General features: G+C 51.9%; 7 protein-coding genes across 7 annotated transcripts; 5 read left to right on the top strand and 2 right to left on the bottom strand.

The window, feature by feature from the left end:
• Nucleotides 1-278: 278 nt before the first annotated feature.
• Nucleotides 279-1,019, top strand: A1O5_06384 (uncharacterized protein; the record flags this gene model as incomplete). The annotated part of the gene is made up of 1 exon (XM_007746978.1): nt 279-1,019. The coding sequence occupies one exon, from the start codon at nt 279-281 to the stop codon at nt 561-563; it is 285 nt and encodes a 94-aa protein (XP_007745168.1). The 3' UTR covers nt 564-1,019.
• Nucleotides 1,020-3,609: 2,590 nt separating this feature from the next.
• Nucleotides 3,610-5,433, top strand: A1O5_06383 (uncharacterized protein; the record flags this gene model as incomplete). The annotated part of the gene is made up of 1 exon (XM_007746977.1): nt 3,610-5,433. The coding sequence occupies one exon, from the start codon at nt 3,610-3,612 to the stop codon at nt 5,431-5,433; it is 1,824 nt and encodes a 607-aa protein (XP_007745167.1).
• Nucleotides 5,434-7,325: 1,892 nt separating this feature from the next.
• On the bottom strand, nt 7,326-8,324 carry A1O5_06382 (L-fuculose-phosphate aldolase; the record flags this gene model as incomplete). Its single annotated transcript, XM_007746976.1, has 2 exons — nt 7,326-7,933; nt 8,021-8,324. 2 exons carry the CDS (start codon nt 8,322-8,324, stop codon nt 7,326-7,328), a joined length of 912 nt encoding a protein of 303 aa, XP_007745166.1.
• Nucleotides 8,325-8,960: 636 nt separating this feature from the next.
• Nucleotides 8,961-11,508, top strand: A1O5_06381 (uncharacterized protein; the record flags this gene model as incomplete). The annotated part of the gene is made up of 2 exons (XM_007746975.1): nt 8,961-8,968; nt 9,021-11,508. 2 exons carry the CDS (start codon nt 8,961-8,963, stop codon nt 11,506-11,508), a joined length of 2,496 nt encoding a protein of 831 aa, XP_007745165.1.
• A 3,059-nt stretch (nt 11,509-14,567) lies between these two features.
• On the top strand, nt 14,568-16,031 carry A1O5_06380 (uncharacterized protein; the record flags this gene model as incomplete). The annotated part of the gene is made up of 2 exons (XM_007746974.1): nt 14,568-15,073; nt 15,206-16,031. The coding sequence occupies 2 exons, from the start codon at nt 14,568-14,570 to the stop codon at nt 16,029-16,031; spliced, it is 1,332 nt and encodes a 443-aa protein (XP_007745164.1).
• Nucleotides 16,032-16,228: 197 nt separating this feature from the next.
• On the bottom strand, nt 16,229-16,886 carry A1O5_06379 (uncharacterized protein; the record flags this gene model as incomplete). The annotated part of the gene is made up of 3 exons (XM_007746973.1): nt 16,229-16,600; nt 16,657-16,787; nt 16,832-16,886. 3 exons carry the CDS (start codon nt 16,884-16,886, stop codon nt 16,229-16,231), a joined length of 558 nt encoding a protein of 185 aa, XP_007745163.1.
• A 768-nt stretch (nt 16,887-17,654) lies between these two features.
• A1O5_06378 (uncharacterized protein) lies at nt 17,655-19,556 on the top strand (the record flags this gene model as incomplete). The annotated part of the gene is made up of 3 exons (XM_007746972.1): nt 17,655-18,132; nt 18,232-18,721; nt 18,800-19,556. 3 exons carry the CDS (start codon nt 17,655-17,657, stop codon nt 19,554-19,556), a joined length of 1,725 nt encoding a protein of 574 aa, XP_007745162.1.
• Nucleotides 19,557-21,753: the final 2,197 nt, after the last annotated feature.

Here is a 21,753-nt window from a genome sequence, read left to right as displayed (position 1 = left end):
TGTATGTAATCTTGCTTCCAATGTTGATAAGACCTCGTACAGCCGCACTCACCCTCTCTGTTGGCGATCAAGCATCACCTGCTCCTTTGAGGTGGGCAGAAAGGACATAGGACGTAGAAGTGTGGAGGACACACACTTGTCCCCCCTAAAAAGCTAAGTCAACCATGACGTCGACCCATATTTTCGATTCTACCCAACCCCGCAAGAAAGCTCAACGCCCGTTGACAATATGCCAATCATTGAGTCTCTCTAACCAAGCTGACCTTGTGCTTGTCCAAATGCCGCGTGTCTCTCATAAGGACAGTCGTCCTGCGCGCCCGACTCCAACTCCCTGGACAACGTCCAGATGCCACAGAACCCTTCAACCACTAAATCTTGCCGTGGCCAGCATTGAGAAATGGCACAAGGCCTTCCCGAGTGCACAAGAAGCGGAGTCGATATTGGACGGCGTTGGGGAGCAGGCCACTTGCGTAGCGCAGGATGCTTCTAAAACAGGACAGAGAGCGCAGAAGAAAAATACAGTGCGTACAAAGGCGGCACCGCGAACTCCTACACCCAAGTGACCGCGCAAACCCTGTTCAACGGAATTGACACGCCGCAACATTGTCATCCGTTACCATCCGGACATCGAAAGGGCTGTAGAGGTAGCCAGTATCCAACAAAATGACAGCGAGGCCACAGCCATTGCAGATGGAGCAGGATCAGACATTTGTGAAGGATCTCATCGCTGGACTGCCCCTACTACCCATCTAGCCAAAGATTACGAAGCCATCATTCGGGATGCTCAAACTATCATTCCGGCGTCCCTGGTTGCAACTTCCGAGCTGGAGTACCCTTCTTGTTCGGATGACTCGAGCGCAGAAACGACGAGAGACTACTATCAATGGGCAAAGTCCCTGATGCACATATGTCTAGTCAAACTATCGAGGACGACGATTGAGGAGCAGATGCAAAATGATGCAAACAAAAATGAATATGATGGACAACATGATATCATTGGCTCTCGTTTTCAAGAGCTTATTCTTCACGCTCCCCCGGCCATGGACCTTGTCGAAGCCCTGACGGAGGCTCTAATTGAGGTCTCCTTTCATTCCACCGACTCAGATATCGGGTTTCATAACCTGCCTGTGGTCAGACTCTTGGAACATTCCCTCAGCGAGATATGGACTTTACGTGTTCTGGAAACAAGACAAAATCCTCCACTCCTGATGTCCCGCTTCACGAGATGGACGCATCTGATATTTTTCACCGTTGCCTGCAAACTCTACAAACATGCTACCGATTTCTACCTGTGATATGATCGAGGCCATATTCTCTCGAGCAATATCTGGTGATCGACTGTGTGACTGCCACATCCTGCGCAGTGCGAACAAGCGCTCTCTTATGGATTGTGGAAATGAACTAGCATTGGCGGATGATCCCGAAATGGTCGAGTCCCTCTGGAGACGGCTCCATGCCACCTTCTGTCTCATGATCCCTCAAACCCGCGCTACTGAATCTGGAGCACTCCCTATTGTATTTGACAGAATTTCAACTGTGGCTTAAATTCAGGTTGACCTTGGCCGAACGTGGCAATTAGCAAAACTCCAGGAGTCGCTTGTTGTTCATATTTTCTTTGCAAAAAAAATGCCATCTCTTGGTCGCTGATCATGACATACCGCCTAATTTACCACGAAGTTGCGAGTCCCTCTTACGTGCAACGCCTTTTCCCCGCTCCACCTCGATGGATTTAGGAGATTTCACCTTGATACTTGGACTATCCTGGAGTGACTTTAAGCGGCTAGTGGTACAGCTATGTCTATAAATGGCAACATGTTGCAGAAAGTACGCGTCTTGCCTGGTGAACTTGCCGCCGACGGAGCCATGGAATACGCGGCCGAACATCCTGAAGACCCGGCTGTCTTGTTATGGGCTTCGGACTTCCATGATACGACAAGAGAACACATGGAAAACATCACTGCGGGGCATGAAGTCCAGCTCGTCACCGGATATCGCTGGGATGAAAGTGTAGAGGAATGGATTGTGGAGAGTCCGGTTATCCATCAACCAAGCCTTCTACCATATCTTATCAATTGGATCCTAAAGGCTGGAAATGAGTTGAGGAGGAGGCGTTTTAGTGACGACGTTGAGGTGCGTAGGGATGGAGATTTCGAACACAAAAGGGTCAGGCGCAAAATGCCTAAAGAGCCGTTACAGTCAAACCCCCCAGCACAAATACCGCCACTCCCATATCCCGAGTGCACGATTGGGAAAATCACTACCTCGAAGATGTATCCGGGGACGAATCAAGTTTGTTAGAGCAGCGGCCGAGGCTGTATCAAGCCACGTAGGGATATATAACTGAAGCCCATTGTGTGCCCAAAACGTGATAATGTTCTACCGCCCCTTGCAGAGAACGAGAATTCGTCACTAAGACCGCGGCGCGTTCTGCCGTTGCACTGCATCCATCCAGGGATTTTCTTGTCCGAGCCTGGAATGTTTCCATGATACACAAACCAAGCATCCATTAAGCCGGAGCTCCGTTGATGGCGACCCAGGCAAACAGAGCTCCTTGACGATTCTAAAAGTGCTCCGGCCGAGGGCAGCCAGGGCCACCACACACAGCACAGAAATAGAAAAACCCATGGCTGATACAGATAGAACGATAACGGGCATTCGGCGGAACTACTGTTTCAGGATCCGGTGAGCAGGAGAACAGCCGGACCGGGGGGAGGGGGGGGGCGGAGGGCGATTGGCGATGTTATTATCGCGACTAGCATGCCGGTCCGCTTGAGATTGGTCCGACCCAGATCCGCCAATCGGAAAAGCGCCATGGTGGCTTGGCAGGCACCCGCCCGCATCCTCCTCGCCTTCTCTCAACCACGTTGCAACTTGCCATTCTCCCTTCTCCCTGCTCTCCTTGATACGGAGATCAGCTCTACCTCAATTCAGTCTGCAACGACAAGCTATTGGATTCATGTCTTTTGCTGCATATTCTCGCTTGAGGCAATCGAGGATTTTAGCGCATGCCTTGACAACGTCTTCCAAAGCCATGGAATTTGCTATCGGGATCATGGTTTCCCTCTTTCGCCGTGTTACCTGTTCTTGCCCCTTATGCCCTAACAAGATTGCCACCCGCTTCTCTGGCCCTTGTCGCTGTGCAACGCCGGACATTCCTTCAATGTTAATAGTGGCAAGCCATGGCCCCGGATGCTGATCGAATTTACGCGAACCCCGTCGGCCCCTCGCCCTGAGATAGATAAACAAAGCTCACCTTACCTGCCTATGAGAGCTCCGTTTCAGACCAGATCGATTCCCCACGGGCCCGTGGATTCGTCATCTCGCCAAATCCCGAGATCTCGTGCTTTCAATATCAAAGTGACTGCAGCCCAGGTCCTGAGGCTGACCTTTCGCATTTTCGTTTTCTTCGTCACCTCGACTATTAACGCGTCTCTCATATCACCCCCTTCCCAATGATCGTCTGGCATACCTTGCATTATCAGTGACCAGGGGTGACCCGCGTCTGGCTGACCGCCTGACTGCGTGACGAGCTGGACTTTGTCCTTTACTTTCCATTCTTACCTCTGAGGTTGTTGTTTCCTTCCGAAAGATTTTTTTTATGCCTTTGCAATGGCAGCTATAGTTGCAGCTGCTCAGGCTGCTACGGCGGGCAACTCAACAGCCGCCTGGAATTCACATTATCAGACCGATGCCGCTCAAACCTACCTGGAAGGACTCAATATGCTCATTGGGCACTCTTACCTTTGGGCGATGCTGGGTGTTATTGCCCTGGTTCTTGCCTATTCACTGATCTTACGACTCAATGCACACTTTCGACACTTGGCATCCATGGCTGGTGCAGGTGCTCTTCGGTACTTTTCCAAATCTTCGCCTGCCGTCAGTCTGGCCAAGAGCAAGATCCTATACGCGCCAATCCTCCACTATCGTCGGGCACGAGAGATCAGGTTTTCTCGACATATCGCCTTCGGAACTGTTCCAACACGATTTCAAGCCCTCTTTATATTCTCAGTTGCCATTATCAATCTCTTCCTCTGCATCTGGAATTTACCATGGTCGAAGCCCGAGCAGCAGCTACTGCCTATCCTGCGAAACCGAACCGGGAACCTGGCGGTAACTAACCTGGTCCCAATCATGGTCATGGCCACGGTGAAGAATCCGTTGATATCAATACTGGGCATTTCCTACGATACCTTCAACCTGATGCACCGTTGGCTTGGCCGTCTGACTATCTGCGAAGTTATTACTCATGTTCTGTGCTGGCTTATTGCAAAAGTGGACTCAAGCGGCTGGGCTGCGGTGAAGATATCATTGGAGAGCCCTTTCATCTACAGTGGCTTGACTGCCGCTACCAGCCTCGTACTCATCTTGTTGTCAAGTCCAAAGATCATCAGGAACTTGGCTTACGAATTCTTCTTGCACCTGCATATCGCTCTTGTGGTATTGGTTCTGGTATTCTTGTGGAGACACCTTGAGAGTTTACCTCAGAGAGGATTGTTGCTTGGGGCTGCCATCACTTGGGCCGCGGCAAGGTCTCTTAGATTTGCGACGTTGGTCTACAGAAGTGTTGGGAGAGGTGGCACCAAGGCTAAGATTGAGCCTCTCAACGGTGGCGCAGTGAAAATCACACTGACAAGCCCAAGGCCTTGGGCTTATAGGCCCGGCCAATCGCTGTATTTGACAATCCCTTCAATCGGGCTTTGGACAGCGCACCCCTTTTCCGTCGCATGGTCCGGTGTCGAAGATCCGTTGAGTCGATCATCTTCGCTCAGATCAAATTTCAGCGAAAAGAAACCTGCCATTCACATATACTCCAAAGACATCGAGAAACGAGGAGAAGAAACAATGTCTTTGATTGTCAAAAAACAAACCGGGCTGACATACAGACTCTGGCAACGTGCAATGACTGCTGGTGCAGGTCTGCAGCTCACTGCGTTAATCGAAGGACCTTACGGAATCGGGCGCAGCCTGTCAAGCTATGGGACAGTGGTCCTCTTTGCAAGCGGTGTAGGCATTACACATCAACTCGGATATGTCAAAGAGCTGGTCGAAGGATACGGTCACGGAACTGTCGCAGCGAAACGGGTGACCCTTGTGTGGGTCATACCGACTACAGAATGTCTAGATTGGATTCGACCGTGGATGCACGAGATATTGGCCATGGAAGGCCGGAGAGAGGTGCTCAAAGTTCTGTTGTATGTCACTCGAGTCACCCTCAGCCAGGTCATCCGAAGTCCAAGCGAACACGTTCAAATGGCGCGAGGCAGACCGGACGTGCAAGCCCTCCTTGCAAACGGGGCCAGGCAGAAGGTCGGCTGCATGGGAGTGAGTGTTTGCGCTGGCGGAGGGCTGGCAGATGAAGTGAGACGTGCGTCGCGGGCGATGCTTGACAATGGAGTGAATCTGGACTTGATTGAGGAGGGGTTTGGATGGTGATAGGAAGAAGAGGAGAAAAAACTGTTTTTCTTTTCTTGTTTGGCCGGATCATTCGCTGGATAGATTAGACTTTGTCGGGGATATTGCTTTTGTCACCAAGTCCTGTTGTCCTCATGATGAACAAGAATGCATTTGAGATTGCTGGCGAGCTGGATATGCTCGGTTTATCCAGCCAGCAGCGAAAGCTGATTGGCTGCGTTCGTGACATAAGCAAAGTTGGCAAACTTTGTACCCAGTAAACCCCGCCAAACCCCGCAAATCTGGCAAACATGGCAAACATGGCAAACATAGTAAATTTTGGATCACGACCTCGATCATGGACGTTTCAACATATTGCTCGTGTGCCAATCGTTGCTTCCCTCATATCATCCAACCACTGGCAAGTTACGAATCACTTCTCTCTTCTTCATCGCAATCGCCTCACTCCAATAATTTCTTCCGTTTCTCTCACCCAATTGCGTCTGCATCGATATTGGTTCCCTCGTGTGACCTGGTTCATCTGGAGCGACAAAGAATGCCCTCTCAAGCTGGATAGCTTCATCGACACTGCGACATCTTGCACGAGTCTCCTACTCGTCAGAGAGCATCGCATGATTTCAAATAAGTCATAGACGTGAAGTCGAGCTTCGAGATCAGCCCTTCTCCTCACGTCTGGTCCTGAACTGTCGTCATTTTCAAGACAGCTCGGCTCAATATCGACCCACTCCCACAAATATTAAATCAACATGCCACCTCAACGAAGACAACCCGGCGTTGATGACGATGCTAAAACTACGGCATTTGGGAGAGCATACCCTAACTTGCAGAGAGCCTTGCTATTGTCATGCGAAGTCGGCCCGTTCCTTCTCATCGCGACCATCTTGACGACCGCTGGTGTTTGGAAGCGGCCGAGGTGGCAGAGAGCATTGCTGTGGCGGGCAGCCTTGTGGAGTTTTCTTTCAAGATGGATTCTGGTGGGTTGTGCTATTACCTGGACCTGGAATGAATGGGGCCGAGAAGACCAACCAGAGCAGAGAGATGAGTATCAACAGGAGCAGCGCCAGCAACAAGGACAAGAGCAAGAGCGGCAATAAGGGCATCATCCAAATCATAACGGCACCTTAGGAGAACTCACCGGTAATGGTCCACATTCATTTAGGCTAAGCTTTCGTGACACGATCCATGATGTCTCACAAGAATCATTCATTGCTCGGCATCAGCTGGGGACCGACATGACTCTTGCAGGAACAACTACATCAGGCGCTTCAAGGTCCATCCCTATGCTCATCTCTGAAACTTAGGCTGGCAACATCGCTATCATGGAATAACGAAAGGGATCCAGGATACATCGGCATAATTGATATCAACTTGACCAGTCGAATACGAACCAATAACACTTTGCTTCGCATCAATAAACTTTTTGAAATGCCGAGCATCAGGCACGGCTGAGGTTCGAATGGGCGTTTCCACCTACTGCTAGTGAGGTCCTAGTTGGCCGAAGATATGACCGAATTGTCTGAGGAACTGGGTTTCCCGAGCAGTTTTGACAGTACCACGTAATATGTCCAGGACGACCTCCGCACGGAATAGAGGCCGTCAGCTACAACCTATGGTTCCACCACATGTGGGACAGGCTGCTTTGTGCATGAGCAGGCGATGAGCCTTGTCAGGTTTGGGACTCACCGTCTCATCACGCATTTTGCAAATTCGATTGGAGCGTTAGGATGGGGGCTTCCGCTATGTGCCCCCGCGTGCGCATTTTATATTCCCACGGTGTCAATAAGATAGATTGCACTGATACGCTTCACGGTCTGTAATAATAATATTTACCAACTTTATGACTCTTATCACTGCCAACTAGCAATCGCATTTCGTCTTCCTCTTTGGCCGTTGTGTCGCTCCCCGCTAGCTATCTATTTCCTAAATTCGCCTTTGCTATGATAATCCTCCCAATCAACGTAGACTTGAAACTCGGCGTAGCAGGTCTGTTCGTCGCTCTCCATCTTCTTGGTGTAGGTGGCTTCCTCCTCGGAGATGAGGACTTTAGGCAAGTTTCCGCCCTGGCTCGCGGCCTCGGCCAGCAGCTGGCCCTGGCAGGCGTGTTCCAAGCTGAGGAACAGGAAGGCGGCCTCGTCGACTGTCTTGCCGACGGTTAATAGGCCGTGGTTCCGCAGGATGCAGGCCTTGTTGGTCGGGCCGAGGGCTTTTGCGATCTGGGCTCCCTCTTCGCTCGCGAGCACGACGCCGCCGAACGAGTTGTAGACCGAGTGCGCGTTGTAGAATTTGCAGCTATCCTGCGTCAGCATCTCCAGCGGTTTGCCGAAGACGGACCACGCTTTGCCGTAGACGGTGTGCGCGTGGCAGATGGCCACCACGTCCGGGCGCGCCTTGTGGACCTCGCTGTGGATCAGGAAGCCGGCGGCGTTGGGCGGCCGTGTGGTGTTGCCTCCCACAACCTTGCCGGCGAGGTTCACTGCGATCATGTCGCTGGCTTTGAGGAGACCGAAATGCACGCCCAGCGCTGTCCTCCCGGGTTAGTTTTTGCCCATTACTTTTCCCTCCGAAGGAATGTTTGTTTGAGGGGGAGAGGAGGGAGGGGGGGACATACGATTTGTCCAAAAGACCTCATGGTTCTCCGGGTCTCTCACACTGATATGTCCCGAGATACCCTCAACGAATCCCTCTCGTGCCCAATGGCGGAAAGCAGCGGCCATGTGCTCAAGCTGCCATTGGCGCTGGGCGGCGAAGTTGTCGAATTTGGGCACGCCGGGCAACATGACATCGCCATGGGAAATGGCCGCGAGGGGCGACTTGTCTTCCATACCGTGGACATGTTCTTCCTTGGCCGGAGTAACGGATTTGGAGGCCAGCGGGCCGGAGGGGAGGAGGTCGCTGATCGCAGAAGGGGCCATATTCGGACAGAAGATATGATTGACAAGAAGATGAGGATTTGCAGTGGACGATTAGATGGAACGGAGAGCAAAGTTCGATCTTGGGCAAGGAGAAGAACTCTGGACGCTCTGGACGCAAGACGACTTTTTGAATAAATTTTTTATGTTGGGTTGAAATGTGCCAGATATGGCAGGAGAAGGATGTATCAAGGCGTGAACCAAGACAATAATCTGAAGGGCGTGAAGAGATCTTGAGGGATCCGATGGCAAAAAGATAGAAGTCTCATTGGAGCGAGCGAGGGGCGCTGAGAAACGGTTGCATGGAGAACTCCGCCACCCTTCGATTGGGTCCTTTGGGACTTGCATGGCTGGATCAGCAGCCGTATTGAGTTTGAGTCCGATTCTGTACGATTGGCAAGAGAGTGGGTATCGGGGAAGAGTGTGAGGCTCCGATTGATGACTTGGAGAGGCTCAGAAGGGTTGTTGAAGACGACGAAAGGGGAAGGCTACAAGGCTGAATCCAGCCTTGTCGAGGCTCACTGAGCTGACGTCACTCTGCCTTGACAGCCTTGAGATCAAAACAACTCCGGCTTTTGACACTTGATTCTCAGCCGCAGGCAGTATCAGTCTTTGTCCCTCTGCAACAATCACAACAGTATGGCTTTGTAAGTCTCGCACACGCTCTAGACTGTTGGTCTCGTTGCTGACAAGGCTCAGGAACCTCCTCGAAATCCCCTTTCGTCGCACTCACTCGGTTGACTTGTCCTCTGCCATCAAGCAATACATCTCCACGAAATATGATCAGTCTCCGGACATGTTCGCGGATGACCTGCGAGACATCGACCGTTTACGGAACGACGCGATAAACGTCCGCGAACCTCATGTCAGTGGTGTCAAGCGGCTGCAGATCTACGTAGCCCAGCTACGGTATCTGGGCGGGAAATTTCCCATTGACATTGGCGTCGACTTCCCGTGGTACCCTGCTATAGGCTACGATCGAGATAAGCCCGTGCTGCAGAACAACCTAAGGTTCGAGCTTGCGAATATCCTCTTCAATCTTGCGGCCCTATATTCACAGCTTGCATATGCGACAAACCGGACGACAATCGACGGGCTGAAATCTGCCGCCGAATACAGCATCGCTGCCGCCGGGACCTTTTCCTTCATACGCACAGACATCCTTCCTGATATGCGGTCGACTCCTCCAGAGGATATGGATGATATCACTTTAGAGAGCTTGCAGCAGCTGTGTTTGGCACAAGGGCAGGAATCTTTCTGGCAGATTGCAATCAAGAGGAATATGTCGGATGGCACAGTAGCAAAACTCGCAGCCAAGGTCTCTGACTACTACATCTTTGCTGCTGACGCCGCACGACAGTCTAGGGCAGTGAGCACGGAATGGATACATCATTTCCAGGCGAAACATCACCATTTCGCTGCTGCCGCCCAGTTTAGGCAATCTCGATACTGCCTTCAAAACAAACAGTACGGCGAAGAGGTCTCCAGGCTCAAGGACAGTCTTGCCTGCGTCAACGAGGGCCTTCAAGAGGCCCGATGGATTAATGCTACGGTAATTGGGGATTTAAATGGCCTCAAGTCCAGGGTCAATGAAGAGCTGAAGAGGGCTGAACGAGACAATGATCTGATCTACCTACAAACACCGACGCCCAAATCAGAGCTCAGGCTTCTGGACCGAACAAATATGGTTGCTGCCAAAAAGCCGGTCGATATTGTTAATGGCATTTCCCTCTTGGGCGAGGGAAAACTTTTTGGCAAGCCGTTGTTCGAGAAGCTTGTTCCATATGCTGTCCATCAAGCTGCATCAATTTACGCAGACCGGCGTGACCGTCTGGTCCACCAGTCCATCATGGTCGACCTCGAAGGGATGACCGCGAGGCTGCGAGAGATCCTGCAATCGCTCGATTTACCCGGCTCGTTGCAGGCACTCGAAAAACCTCTCGGTTTGCCTGGCAGCCTAGTTTCGAAGGCTGAAGAGCTTCGACAGCAGGACGCGCTGTACAGAATCAAGAGATCAATGGAAGACACGACCAAATTAAAGACGAATGATCTCGCCATTTACCAGGAAGGGGTCGCGTTGCTAGAGGCCGAGAAAGCGGAGGAGGACCGAGCTCGAGCAAAGTATGGCACCGAGAGGTGGGTGCGCCCACCCTCTACCACAGCTCTAGCCAAACTATATCAGACCTCGAACGAGCTCCAGACATACCTAAACTCTGCTGCCTCAAGTGACAACCTAGTGCAAACAAAATTTCGAGAGAACGTGCATATTCTCAAGATCTTGACTGGCACAAATCGCGATCTTGAACGTTTCGTCCCCTCTTCCAGTCAAGTTACCATGACCCCGGCAATAGAACAAGCCGCCTCTCGATTACGAACATGTCTGAACGAGGTCTCCCGCTTAGAGACTCGACGGAAGAACCGCATTGCGGCTTTGAAAGAGAAAGCCAAGTCAGATGATATTGGACCGGCCCTGCTCTCCGAAGCGGCTCGCTTAGAGCGAGAGTACCCCATGCAGAAGATCGAACCAGGACAGTTTGAGAAGCTGTTTGAAACGCGGCTTCAGGCTTATGAGCCTGACCGAGAAGCTCTTGTTACTGAACAAGAAGAACAAGATCAAATTGTCGCACGGCTGCGCGAGGCGAACAAAGCATTCTTGGACGCTCGAAGGGGTGACACCAGCACAAAAGATCGCCAAAAGGCTCTACAGGCTCTGGACACGGGATATGCCAAATACAAAGAGCTCATCAGCAATCTGGACACTGGGAGAAAGTTCTACAACGATCTAGCTGTTCATGTGACGCGGTTCCGAGATAATTGCAAGGCGCAAGTTTCCGAGCGCAGGGTTGATGCCAGTCAGCTTGAAGCAGAGCTTGCCGGGCAGGATCTGGGCAGGCTTAATCTTCAGGAGACGCGGAGGGAATTAAGGAGCCAGAATGCGGGGCCGCATACGAGAAGTCATGCGCAGCAACCGCCGCCTGGAGATATCCAAGAAGCCATGACAGCACCAGTACCGACAAGGAATCCCCCTGCTGGAGGAGTACTGCCCTCCACGTCGCCCTTGCCGGTGGGTGTTGCAGGTGGCACGATTAGTGGTGGAGGAATTTGGACACCAGACATGGGCATCAGATTTGGTGGTGCAACAAATCAACCTGGACAGGCGGGTTATCCTGCCCCGAGACGACCATGAGTATTGCCAGTTGTCCCTTCAAACCATCCCTTCAAATCCAAACCCTTTGGACAAATGATATCTGATACCAGATAACATACATACCAGCGGTCTTAGCCGCCCTAGTCTTTATTTCCCATTCTAGCACTGCGGAGAGCGTCCGCACCTCAGCCAACACCTTGAAAATCGACGACGAGCTGGACATTTTCATCCTTCCAATCCTAGCACCTCAAACCGTCCTCTTGACATCCGGCAATTCACAATTTTTCTGCTTATGAGCGGAAGAGCGCTAATCCATTCTAATATGTCGACTCTGATGAATTCCTCGGCTTCTTCTTGATGTAGTGTACTGCAAGTACCGCCGCCAGGGTTCCAACACAGACAAGCACAACCATAACCAAGAGACATATGCATAAAGTACGCTTGCTCTTGTGGATCGGTCGATTTATCTGCACGGGATATGGACGATCAACCACGTGCTGTTGTGTTGGCAAGTATACATATGCGTGATCTCGGCCATTGCCAGCAGCAACGAAGGCATTGTTCCCGCTGGGATCGAGGGTTACAAGGGTTTCCCCGCTATAGCCATCGTACGCAGGATTGTTGTCCCCTCCTTCTGGAGTAATCAGCACAACGGTAACAACGACGGACAGAATCCCAGACCTGAAGAAAATGGCTGATAACGAGTAGAGCGCTTAGGACTCAGAAATCCATTTGGCATGGCTTCGATTTCGTTGCCAACGGTCGTCCGCAGGAATGAGAGAGGAGGGTTTCGTGCCCCTTTCGTGATCCGAAGTCGCAGAACAACTGCGGGTTAATATCGCAAGTAGGAGGGGATCAAGCTGAGGCTGAAGCGCACTGTCAACTCAGCAACTCTATTCTTGACCGCGCTTTTCCCCGCCAGTCGCCTTGCATGAAATTTTGCGAGCTTCACTGCCCGGTGGCTTTCACGCCCTATCGATTTCCCATGACCTCTGGCATCGGTGGCTGAATTGGACCTATGAAGCTCGCTTTGCCGAGATCGACTTTCCCTCAAACGTCGACTCCGAGGCTGAACAAGGGCGACTTTCCCAGCAGGTGCTCGTGTTGACAGTGCCAAAAGTCCCAGCCTGAAACAAAGTTGACCAATGGAAGACATCGAAGGAAGTTCTGGAAACATTCACTGCCTCTTCTTGTGGAGATTGTTCAGCGATGCAGACAGGAGCCTATCCTGCTGCTCAGCTACAAGTTTCGCTGCCCCTCAACTCTATGGCTCATGCTCTGTTAAATCTTGCAGCTTACCTTTGCAGATCTGAAGATCACCGTATCAAAATTCCGCAGGCACCACCAAACTGAAATGGATCCAATCACCCTCGCCACCCTCGGCGTCACTTGGGGCTGGGGTTATCGTTGCTGTAACGAACTTGGTCAGGCTATGTGCAAAGAGTCACAAAGATGACAAGCAGAATCGCAAGATGATGCAAATGATCCAAGTGTCTCTCTGTAACCATCGAGCTTGACCTCCCTGTTGACCCAATGTTAGCAAATTAACGTATACGGCGGCTCACACATGGGAAAAGCGGTCACTCAACCCACCCATCTCCCTCCGAATACCCCTATACTTGCGATGTCGTACCAAAATATGGGTCAACAGTCCACATTCAGAACTCCAGATAGGTGGCTCGTGTCTATTGATCACTGCCCAGAGGCGCGTTCATGGGACACGTTCATTACACAAACAAGATCATATGGCAGCGCATTCCCTACGAGCCATGCCAACCCGTGCAGTCACGCTGCCTCTCAATCCCCGGCCTTTCTACCAACGATGGCGACCACCATGATGCTTCCCACTGAGCAGGCTCACCCATACAGAACCGGAAGAGTTGTGGAGCTGCCCCAACCGGGTGCAATGGTTGCCTTTCCGTCCGACCAACCACGCACCTCTATATCCGCCCTAGGGACGACAGTGAGATCGAGTGACTATAGATTCTGAATACCCTGCCGCGGAGCAAGTGATGTAGGAGTTGCGCACATGAAAAAAGTAAAGATTTTTCATAGAGGTCGTTTGAAAGACGGAAGAACATCACATATTATCCGCTTGCAAACAGAGAACCGCAGGCAGGTTGGACATGAATCGTACGACAAATCTAGATATAAGAGCGACTTGGCAGTATTTTCACAATGGTACGGCGCTTGTATCTGCGGCTTGAACTTCGGGGAACAAGGGTCTCCATTGGTTCTAGAGCACAGCTTTCCTGCGTGACTTTCCAAAAAGGCTAAAGACCCAGCGATGCATGCAAGGCATTATAAACGTTCGGCGGAAATGCGACAGACTTGGCCAAAGCGTCCCCTGGGAATTTTCCACAAAAGGAAGTTGGATTTTGAGACTAAGACAAATATGGCAGAAACACTCTTGGCGAATCAGCCTTGTCGATGTCCCACTTGGAAATGGTCGCAAACTTAGTGAACAACTCTTCTGATATTGCAGACGAGCCATCGCCAACTCCAGATACACAAGCAGCAGTGGGCTGTCATTTAAGACTCCGATCTCCATGTGAAATCACTGACTACGGCTTAATGTCTAAAAAGGGCCAAGTTCTGGGATATGCGGCAAAGTCAACCCCAACCCCGCGCCTGGGCAAACTCGGTCACTCTCCGGACCCGGCCGGGTCTCCGAAGAGATCGGGGCGGACCAGAGCTTGAGGACACGAATGAGGACGGGCAGGGCGATGGTGATGATCTTCAAGATGAGCGACAAGACACACTATTAATTTCCAGGACGACTGGTTCGCAATCTGCTGCATCCCCACGAAAGCCTCACGTTAGGCGGGGAAAGGATCGAAAACCTGGGACTGGGGCTTTGAAGAAGGCTGGCTCCAAGAAAGAAGAACGTGACGAGACTTTGCTTGCATTGAAGTACTCTCAAAGTCCGTCGCTGTTGTTGGAGCCTGATGCCGACGAGCCCTATCCCCTTCTCCCATCATTCCTTCCGAATGGGCTCGTCAAGCGACACCTGCATAACCGTCAGTGACCCTGAGCAACCATTCCACATCATTTTGAGAGGGGGGATTCTGATATTGTTTCCTTCTTGTGCTGACTCGATGTTGCTCCCCCGCTTAGTCCCCGATGTCCTCGCGAAGCTGGTATCCAAAGCCGCCTTGACCGGGAACTATGGCAAATCCTTCGCCAGCAACGTCATGGCCTCGCTCTCGCAGCACCCGGCACAGCTTCACGCAATGATCTTCGCAGTCATGGTGCACGACCGCATACAGCAAGGCATCAGCAACCCGACCGCCACGGAGTTGATGGTTGGCACAGAAGCCATCCGGCTCCTGAATCAGGAAATCAGCGACCCAGACCCCAAACGGGCCTTGTCGGACTCCAACATCTGGGCGGTCCTGGTGCTCGCGTACTCTGGACGCGAAGACCGGATACGGTCCGGGCAGAGCTACCCGCGGCAGTCCTTTCTGAGAGAGCTACAGTCGATCCACATCTATCTGAAGATGGAGATTGTCATTGAGCATGTACTAGGTCTTATCAAAATGATGGAGCTGCTCGGGGATTTGCACAAAATCAGGACGCCCGGGATAGCACCCGTGGTCTCTTGGTAAGCTGCTTTTCTTTTTTATCACCCAATACATTTCCCACTTCCTCCACCGCGGCACGGGTAGGGTAAAGTTCCGGAGCAGCTCGTCCGAAGACCAAAAGTGCTGACTTATCATGACACCCGAACCCACAGGTGTGGTATCATGGGTGCGTGCCGGAACATCGGAAGACCCATATTCCCCTTTATATCCCACACAGCCACGTTCGTCCGCGAAGACGGTCGTCTCTCAGTAACTGACCACGAGCGCGACGCCGTTGCTACCGATTTGGGTCACTTGGGCACGGGCTTCTGGCAGGTCTGGGACAAGACGAAGAATCCTTTCACCGCCGCCGCCGCCACCACCACCACCCCGAGCTACCTGGAAGATCTCTTGACCGTCATCCAAGACATCTGCGACTTCACCGTCGTGGTCGAGAACCACGCGAGCGGGAGATGGATGCCCCGCACGTCGCCCGAGATTATCGACCAGCGAAACTTCGTCCAGCACAAGTTGATGTCGCTGTGGTCGGCGGAGGAGCTCCACCTCACCACAAGTACCACGGACGGCATCTTTGCGGATGACGACGTGCAGTACGAGACCTGCCGGCTGGCCTGCATCATTTACTCCTTTATCGTCGTGTTCCCCGTTCCCCCCGTGGTGGGGCCATTTGAGACCTTGATCGACAGGCTCAAGCGCGCGCTGCAAGCGACCGCGTGGAAGGACTTTGAGCCTCCGAGGCTGAGGGTGCACCTGTGGATCCTGGTCATGGGCGCCATCGCGTCGATAGGCTTGCCCGACCGTCCGTGGTTTCTATTACGGGTCATGGAAGTGTTGAACGAGTTCGATGACATGGCTGACTGGAGCGATCTGAAGGCGTTTTTGAAGACGTTCTTGTGGCATCCCCGTACGAGCGACCCGGACGGACTCGATATTTGGAAGGCGGTTCAGCAAGGCAACGACGTGCTGGATACAATATAATACAATGAGAGCAAGTGTTTCGTGTCAAGTTATACAATTTCTACCTGAATCGTCGATTTCAGGCCCATAGAGAGCAAAAAGCCAGGCGCCATAAACCGGATGACGGTCTTTATGTCAACTGATATGTCTGTAATACATTCCACCTGGTCAGAGATGGCCTTTTTTTTGGGAGGGGCGAGGACCCTCGCTCGGGTAGATCAATACGATTTGAATGTCTGTGGAAAGTCGGGAAATTCTGAGAGTCCACCTCCGCTGAAGAAACTTCGCAAATCAGCCTCGGCTACGGTAAATGCACTCGCCTGAGTATATTGTTGTTGTTCTGGCGTCGTAGGCGATGAGGACCAATTTCTCTCGATTTCCTGCGAGCTCTTCAGGAGTTGAATGTTGTGAAGCAGCTCCTCGACTTGGGATTCTAGCTGCTTGATCTCCTTGGCCCTCTGTGAGCAGGCCTGGTTCAGGGCTTCGTGTAGTTGTCGAAGTTGGGCCCATTCGTTCTCGAGCGCCTCGACTCTGACCTTTTGCCGGGCGCGGAAAGCTTGTTGGGCAAGGCGATTTTGTGCTCTCCGACGCTGAGAACGATATCAGCATGGACTGTGTGTTAGAGCGACATTCTAGCCCCGCATACCTCTCGCATCTCTACTGTCTCTCCAGCTTGCATCTCTCCAGGCGGGCTGGCGCTCTCAGAAGACGTCGATATTCTCCTATCAGCCTGCGGGACAACTAAGGCGTATTGGGTAGCAGGGTGACGAGAAGTGTCTGAACGGTCCTTGTAGTCAGTATGGTTGGCTTACATAGCGTACTGTAGCCTTGAGCCATCGATCTGAAGATGTCGAAAGGCGACTCACTGGGACCCATCGTTCTTCCAATGACCGTGTCCGTCCGTTGGGATATAACGCTGGTCCCAAAGCAAGCGACAAGAATGGGTCTCGGGAATAGATAATTCCTAGCAAGTGTTCGGAGCTTCTCCAGTATATCTGCAGTTCCTGTTCACCTAAAGAGGCACGCGAAGGCCAGAGGATGCGTGACTAAGAACGAGTATGATAGCGGTTTTGAAGTTTTCTACTGGGGGAAGGTGAACTGGACTAAAAGAGCGAAAGAGCCGCCCAGCAGCGTGCGGACCCGAACAGCCGAAGTACTCCGTCATTTTTAGAGTGATGATCATTTTGCAAAGAGGTTCGTGACGGCGACTGGTGCCACAGAGTGTATTTTCGGTCTTGCTCGAGGCTGATGTGCCATTCGTATGACACCGGGAAAGCATTTAGCAGTGGATACCAATTCAACCGAATGGGACTCCACTGCTCTCCAAAATCCAACTTCCCAAACTGGATAGCGCAGCCGGTTAGTCAGCAGTCAGCCCTGCACGTGCGCGTCTGCAAATTACTCCTCCAAACAGACCCCTCTCCGCCTTTTCCTTGCTTTCACCACGATCACGATCTTACCCATCGCCTTACGTTCTCCCTGTGAGATCCTTCTCTGTCACATCGTTACAAAGATTACCCCTTTCAACTTGGCGCGATCCCCCTGCTGTTGAAACAAGCTTACGGGTCCAAAAAAAAAGCTCGTCGGAAAGAGCCTTTTTTGTCCGGTTAACCACCATGCACGAACTCCGTCTGGCATTTGATGATGCCAGACCAGACCGAGGAAGTTAAACCAACGACCGAAAAGGAGCAGGCTGGGCCCAAAGTGAGATTTGTAACTGCACGGCCTGCCTCGACGCAGGCGAGACGTGAGGCTAAAGCATTAATTCGGGCCCATGCTTCACGGGCCTCGTGGGCCAAGATCAAGCAGGGCAAACAGTTGAAGCAAGAGACCAGTTCTCGGATTGGGTCAAGTCAGGCTCCGGACGAGCAGCAAACCCGTCTCGTCAATACCGAGCTAGTATCGCGTTCAAATGACGAGCAGGACAATGACGCTAGCATAGGGGGGGCTGGTCCGTCAGGCTCTCGACAAATTGTGCCATCAAGAGTCGCGACGCAGACTATTTTTGACTCGTGCCCGATCCCTAGCCCTCTCCATACCGTCGGGGTGGGGGACTTTGATCCTTTTGCAAGCTATCCATCGCGGCTGCCAAAGGAAATAGCTACCCAGCTCATTGGCCAAGGTAAGCCATCAAAACTATCTCGCCATATCTGGGTTGCCGCCTGAATTATGCGACCCAGTGGGGAGGGACTCTTGGTCTGATTTGCCATGCTTTTATTAGTCAACCATTTCCTCAATATCATATTTTTGCCGGATCCAGACCGGCCGGAAGAGAGCGTCGCACGCCATTGGATATCTTGGTACATGAGTGACAGCACCTTGTTCCACGCCCTTTGCTTCGGCCAATTAGCGAGGCTGTCGGCCACCGAACCTTCTGGCTTGAAACCAGTCAGTCGGAAGGCACACTGGTACTGCTACTCAGAGGTGGTTCGAGAGGTGAATAGACGATTCAATAACGCCTCAACTCGATGTTCCGACGAGAGTATTCTTGCCGTGCAGGCATTGGCATTTCATGGCGATAAGGCGGAGGACGACAGAGAGCCACCTCGGTCGCCCTCGCAGGGTCCACTGAATGCTATGCAGGGCCTGGATATATACGCAGGCCGACTAGATCCCGTGAACATACACGTCCTTGGGTTGGCGAGAATGCTGTCGATGCGGGGAGGTATTGACGAGATAAAGGTCCCCGGTCTGGCGGCCATGCTGAGCTAGTAAGAACGCCCGTCACACCTGCGATAACCTTCTCCACCTTACTCGCATATCGCTCTTGCTTACCACTCGTTGAATAGTGGGGATCTGATCCTAGCATCCCGATCGCTGCAGAAACCAACCTTACTCTTTGTGCCAATCGGTGAGTCTCCGGAACACACCCTAACCACTGTTAAAAGGACAGGACATCCTCTGGGTCAGCTCGGCTCAGGATTTCAAACCCTTCACGATCTCCTTCCGTCGGATTTCGCCCAAGAGCTCTACTTCGTTCTCCTGCATCTTTCGACGTATTTGCTGGCAGTCGACGACTATATCATGGGTAGACCGCAAGCTCAAAGCCTGGGGATCCTGGCCGACCAAAGGAACTTTGTCCAACATAGCTTAATGTCAATGTTCTCGAGTCCGGGAGACAGCACATCCCAGCATCAAATGTACTCACTTCAACAGGCAACATGGGGCGCAGGCGTCGTGTATAGCCTCGTCGCCGTGTTCCCAGTCCCTCATGCGCGGGCGCCCTTTGCAAAGCTCGCCGCATGGATCAAGGAGCACCTGGTTTCCACTTCGAGCAGCCACAACGGTAAGAAATGGCAGAAGGGCGCACCGCTGATGCTGTGGATCACATTCATGGGGGCGCTCGCCTCCACGGCCGACGAAGCGAGCGAGGCAGAGAAGACATGGTACATTTCAGTTCTCGAGCGGCTCGTGCACAGGATGCAGATATTGAGCTGGCAGAGTCTGAAGGATCAACTGCTCCATTTCCTGTGGTTTCCCAGCACGAGTGACATCGACGGCCAGCAGTTGTGGAGGGAGATACATACTTCGAATCCTTTCAAATAGGACGGAGGCGCACACAGGGAGCGAGAGAGGAATGCCGAACAAGCAAAGAAAGGAAGGAAGAATAAACGCACAGGTATATACACCTACGCGACCAGACTAATATACAATCCAAAGGGGGAAAACGGAGAAAAGAAAGCCCATTCGCATTGTACATCAGTCAGCGGCAAGTCTCGCGAGGCTCTCTCGATGACATCTATTACGGCCGGTCGACAGGATTGGCAATTGACAATTGACACACTGTATCACATCCTAGCACCGGTGGTACCTTGACTCAAGTTACGTTGGTGGGATCACATCTAGATACCGCCCGAGTCCTACGCGCTGCAGCAGCCAGCAAAGCATACTAGATTCATCCCGGGCGGCCCTACAGATGTCGATGTAAAGAGAGACAGCTGGGCTGAAAGACTTGGGACGGAGAGTCGTCGTTCTCTGAAGCTTTTCACGAAGATGGGCAACACCGCCGAATCCCAGCCATATCCAGGACGAGAATGGGGACGGTAGTTGGACGGTTAAGCCGACAAATCAACCGATCAATCCATCAATCAACCTCGTCTGACTCGCCGAAGAATCATCCGCGCAGCTCTTTCTCACGTTTCCCCAAGACCTCCATCCCCATGACCATGCCATACATGGCATGCAGGTCTTCAACCATGAACGAAGCCACCGTCCAAACAACCAACTGACCAACCGACGGGTATCTGACCTCTTTCTCTACTCGGTATGTAGGTACTTGGTTAGGTTTGGTTAGGTCTGGAAATTGCTGGGCGTCGTTCCTCGCTCGCTTCAGTCTACCCCCCTCGGTGCAATTACCACCACTCGCAATGCTGCAATCAAGTTTGCTGTATTCGAACCACAAAATCACGACAAGGATCTTTCGGAGCTTGATGAAATCTTCGCTTGCTACAATCTTCTGAGCCACATGAGTGACACTGATGAAGTTTCGAGCTTAACTGAGCAATTTGAACCTTTGATCATCAATCTCCGCATCTCACGGACACCAGCTCTGGATTTACTCGCGCCGATTCAGGGCATTTGCTCGCGTCTCTCGTCTTTCTCGAAGTGGAAGATCGCCGCAAATCCACTGAGTTTTCCTGAAATTTACAAGCACTGGAAACATTCGGGTATCAAGATTTTTCTCAGGCTTCTCACGATTTCTTTCGGAGACCAGCAGACTGGCTGGAATACCGTCAAAGGTGCCGTCCTCAAATGTCGAGATGCTAAGCTACTTGAGCAAATTGAGGTCCCAGCTACGAAAGCTGCACAGAGATACATGAACAAAGTCCCCGACTCCAAAGCCCAACTGCTGACTCAACTGCCGAACACTCCCTGGAAGGGCACTTTAAAACCGGCCGTCCGTTCAGTCCAGCAATCTATGTGCCGTCACGCAGTGGTCTAGGAACACGAACGAGGAGAGGTAATGATCAAATAAATACTTCGCATGTGCAGCACGAATTGACGATGCAATAGATCCTATATACCGATATTACTCCCTTGTCATAAAGATTGACAATCCCGAACAGACTTTCACCATGCGGCTGAACAAACTCACGCGAGATATGGCGTGGGCCATTAATAAGACTCTGGTCGCTAAGAACGTGACTTAGTCCGACCTAGGTGGTGATCTGTCCTAGGAAACTCCGCCCGGAGTCTATACTGACCATCTCCTTGACTGAGACAACGACAAATGATATACATGTATTCCCCTAAGCCCGAGCCTCTGCTACCGGCATTGACTTCGGAGGTAGGCTACAAACTTCCATCCCGACTTCTCTTTCCGTTGGATCTCTAGACTGACATCTAGATTCGCTCAGAGACGAATTTTTATTTAATGGGCTTAAAAGGGCAGCGGCAGCCTGGTTTCTACTAGCACGCCACTCTGGATATCCGTGTGGAAGATGCAGAAAATACTATCCGTGGCAAGATCGAGACTTTGAACAAACTAAGTTGGTCCGATTTTACGTTCGAGCACACATCCGGGGGTATCAATCTCCCTTTCAGAACGAAACCGCATCCCATGCATACCGCCGGCACATGCTTTCGTAGCGCTGGTGTACGGCCGATTCCCCCCCGGCTCTTGGGAATTCCTACACAGACTATGCGTGCGGCCCTTTCTGATTATTCCATGGAGGAAACTCACCGAAAAGGCCGCGTTGTTCGCTTGATTGATTGAATACAGAAGAGAGGTCTATCTAGTGGC

The sequence above is a fragment of the Cladophialophora psammophila genome (genome assembly GCF_000585535.1).
Source record: "Cladophialophora psammophila CBS 110553 chromosome Unknown aczJe-supercont1.9, whole genome shotgun sequence".
In the NCBI taxonomy this organism is placed as follows: Eukaryota; Fungi; Ascomycota; class Eurotiomycetes; order Chaetothyriales; family Herpotrichiellaceae; genus Cladophialophora; species Cladophialophora psammophila.
The sequence above is the reverse complement of the archived record's forward strand: the minus strand, read 5'-3'. Positions and strand labels throughout refer to the sequence as shown.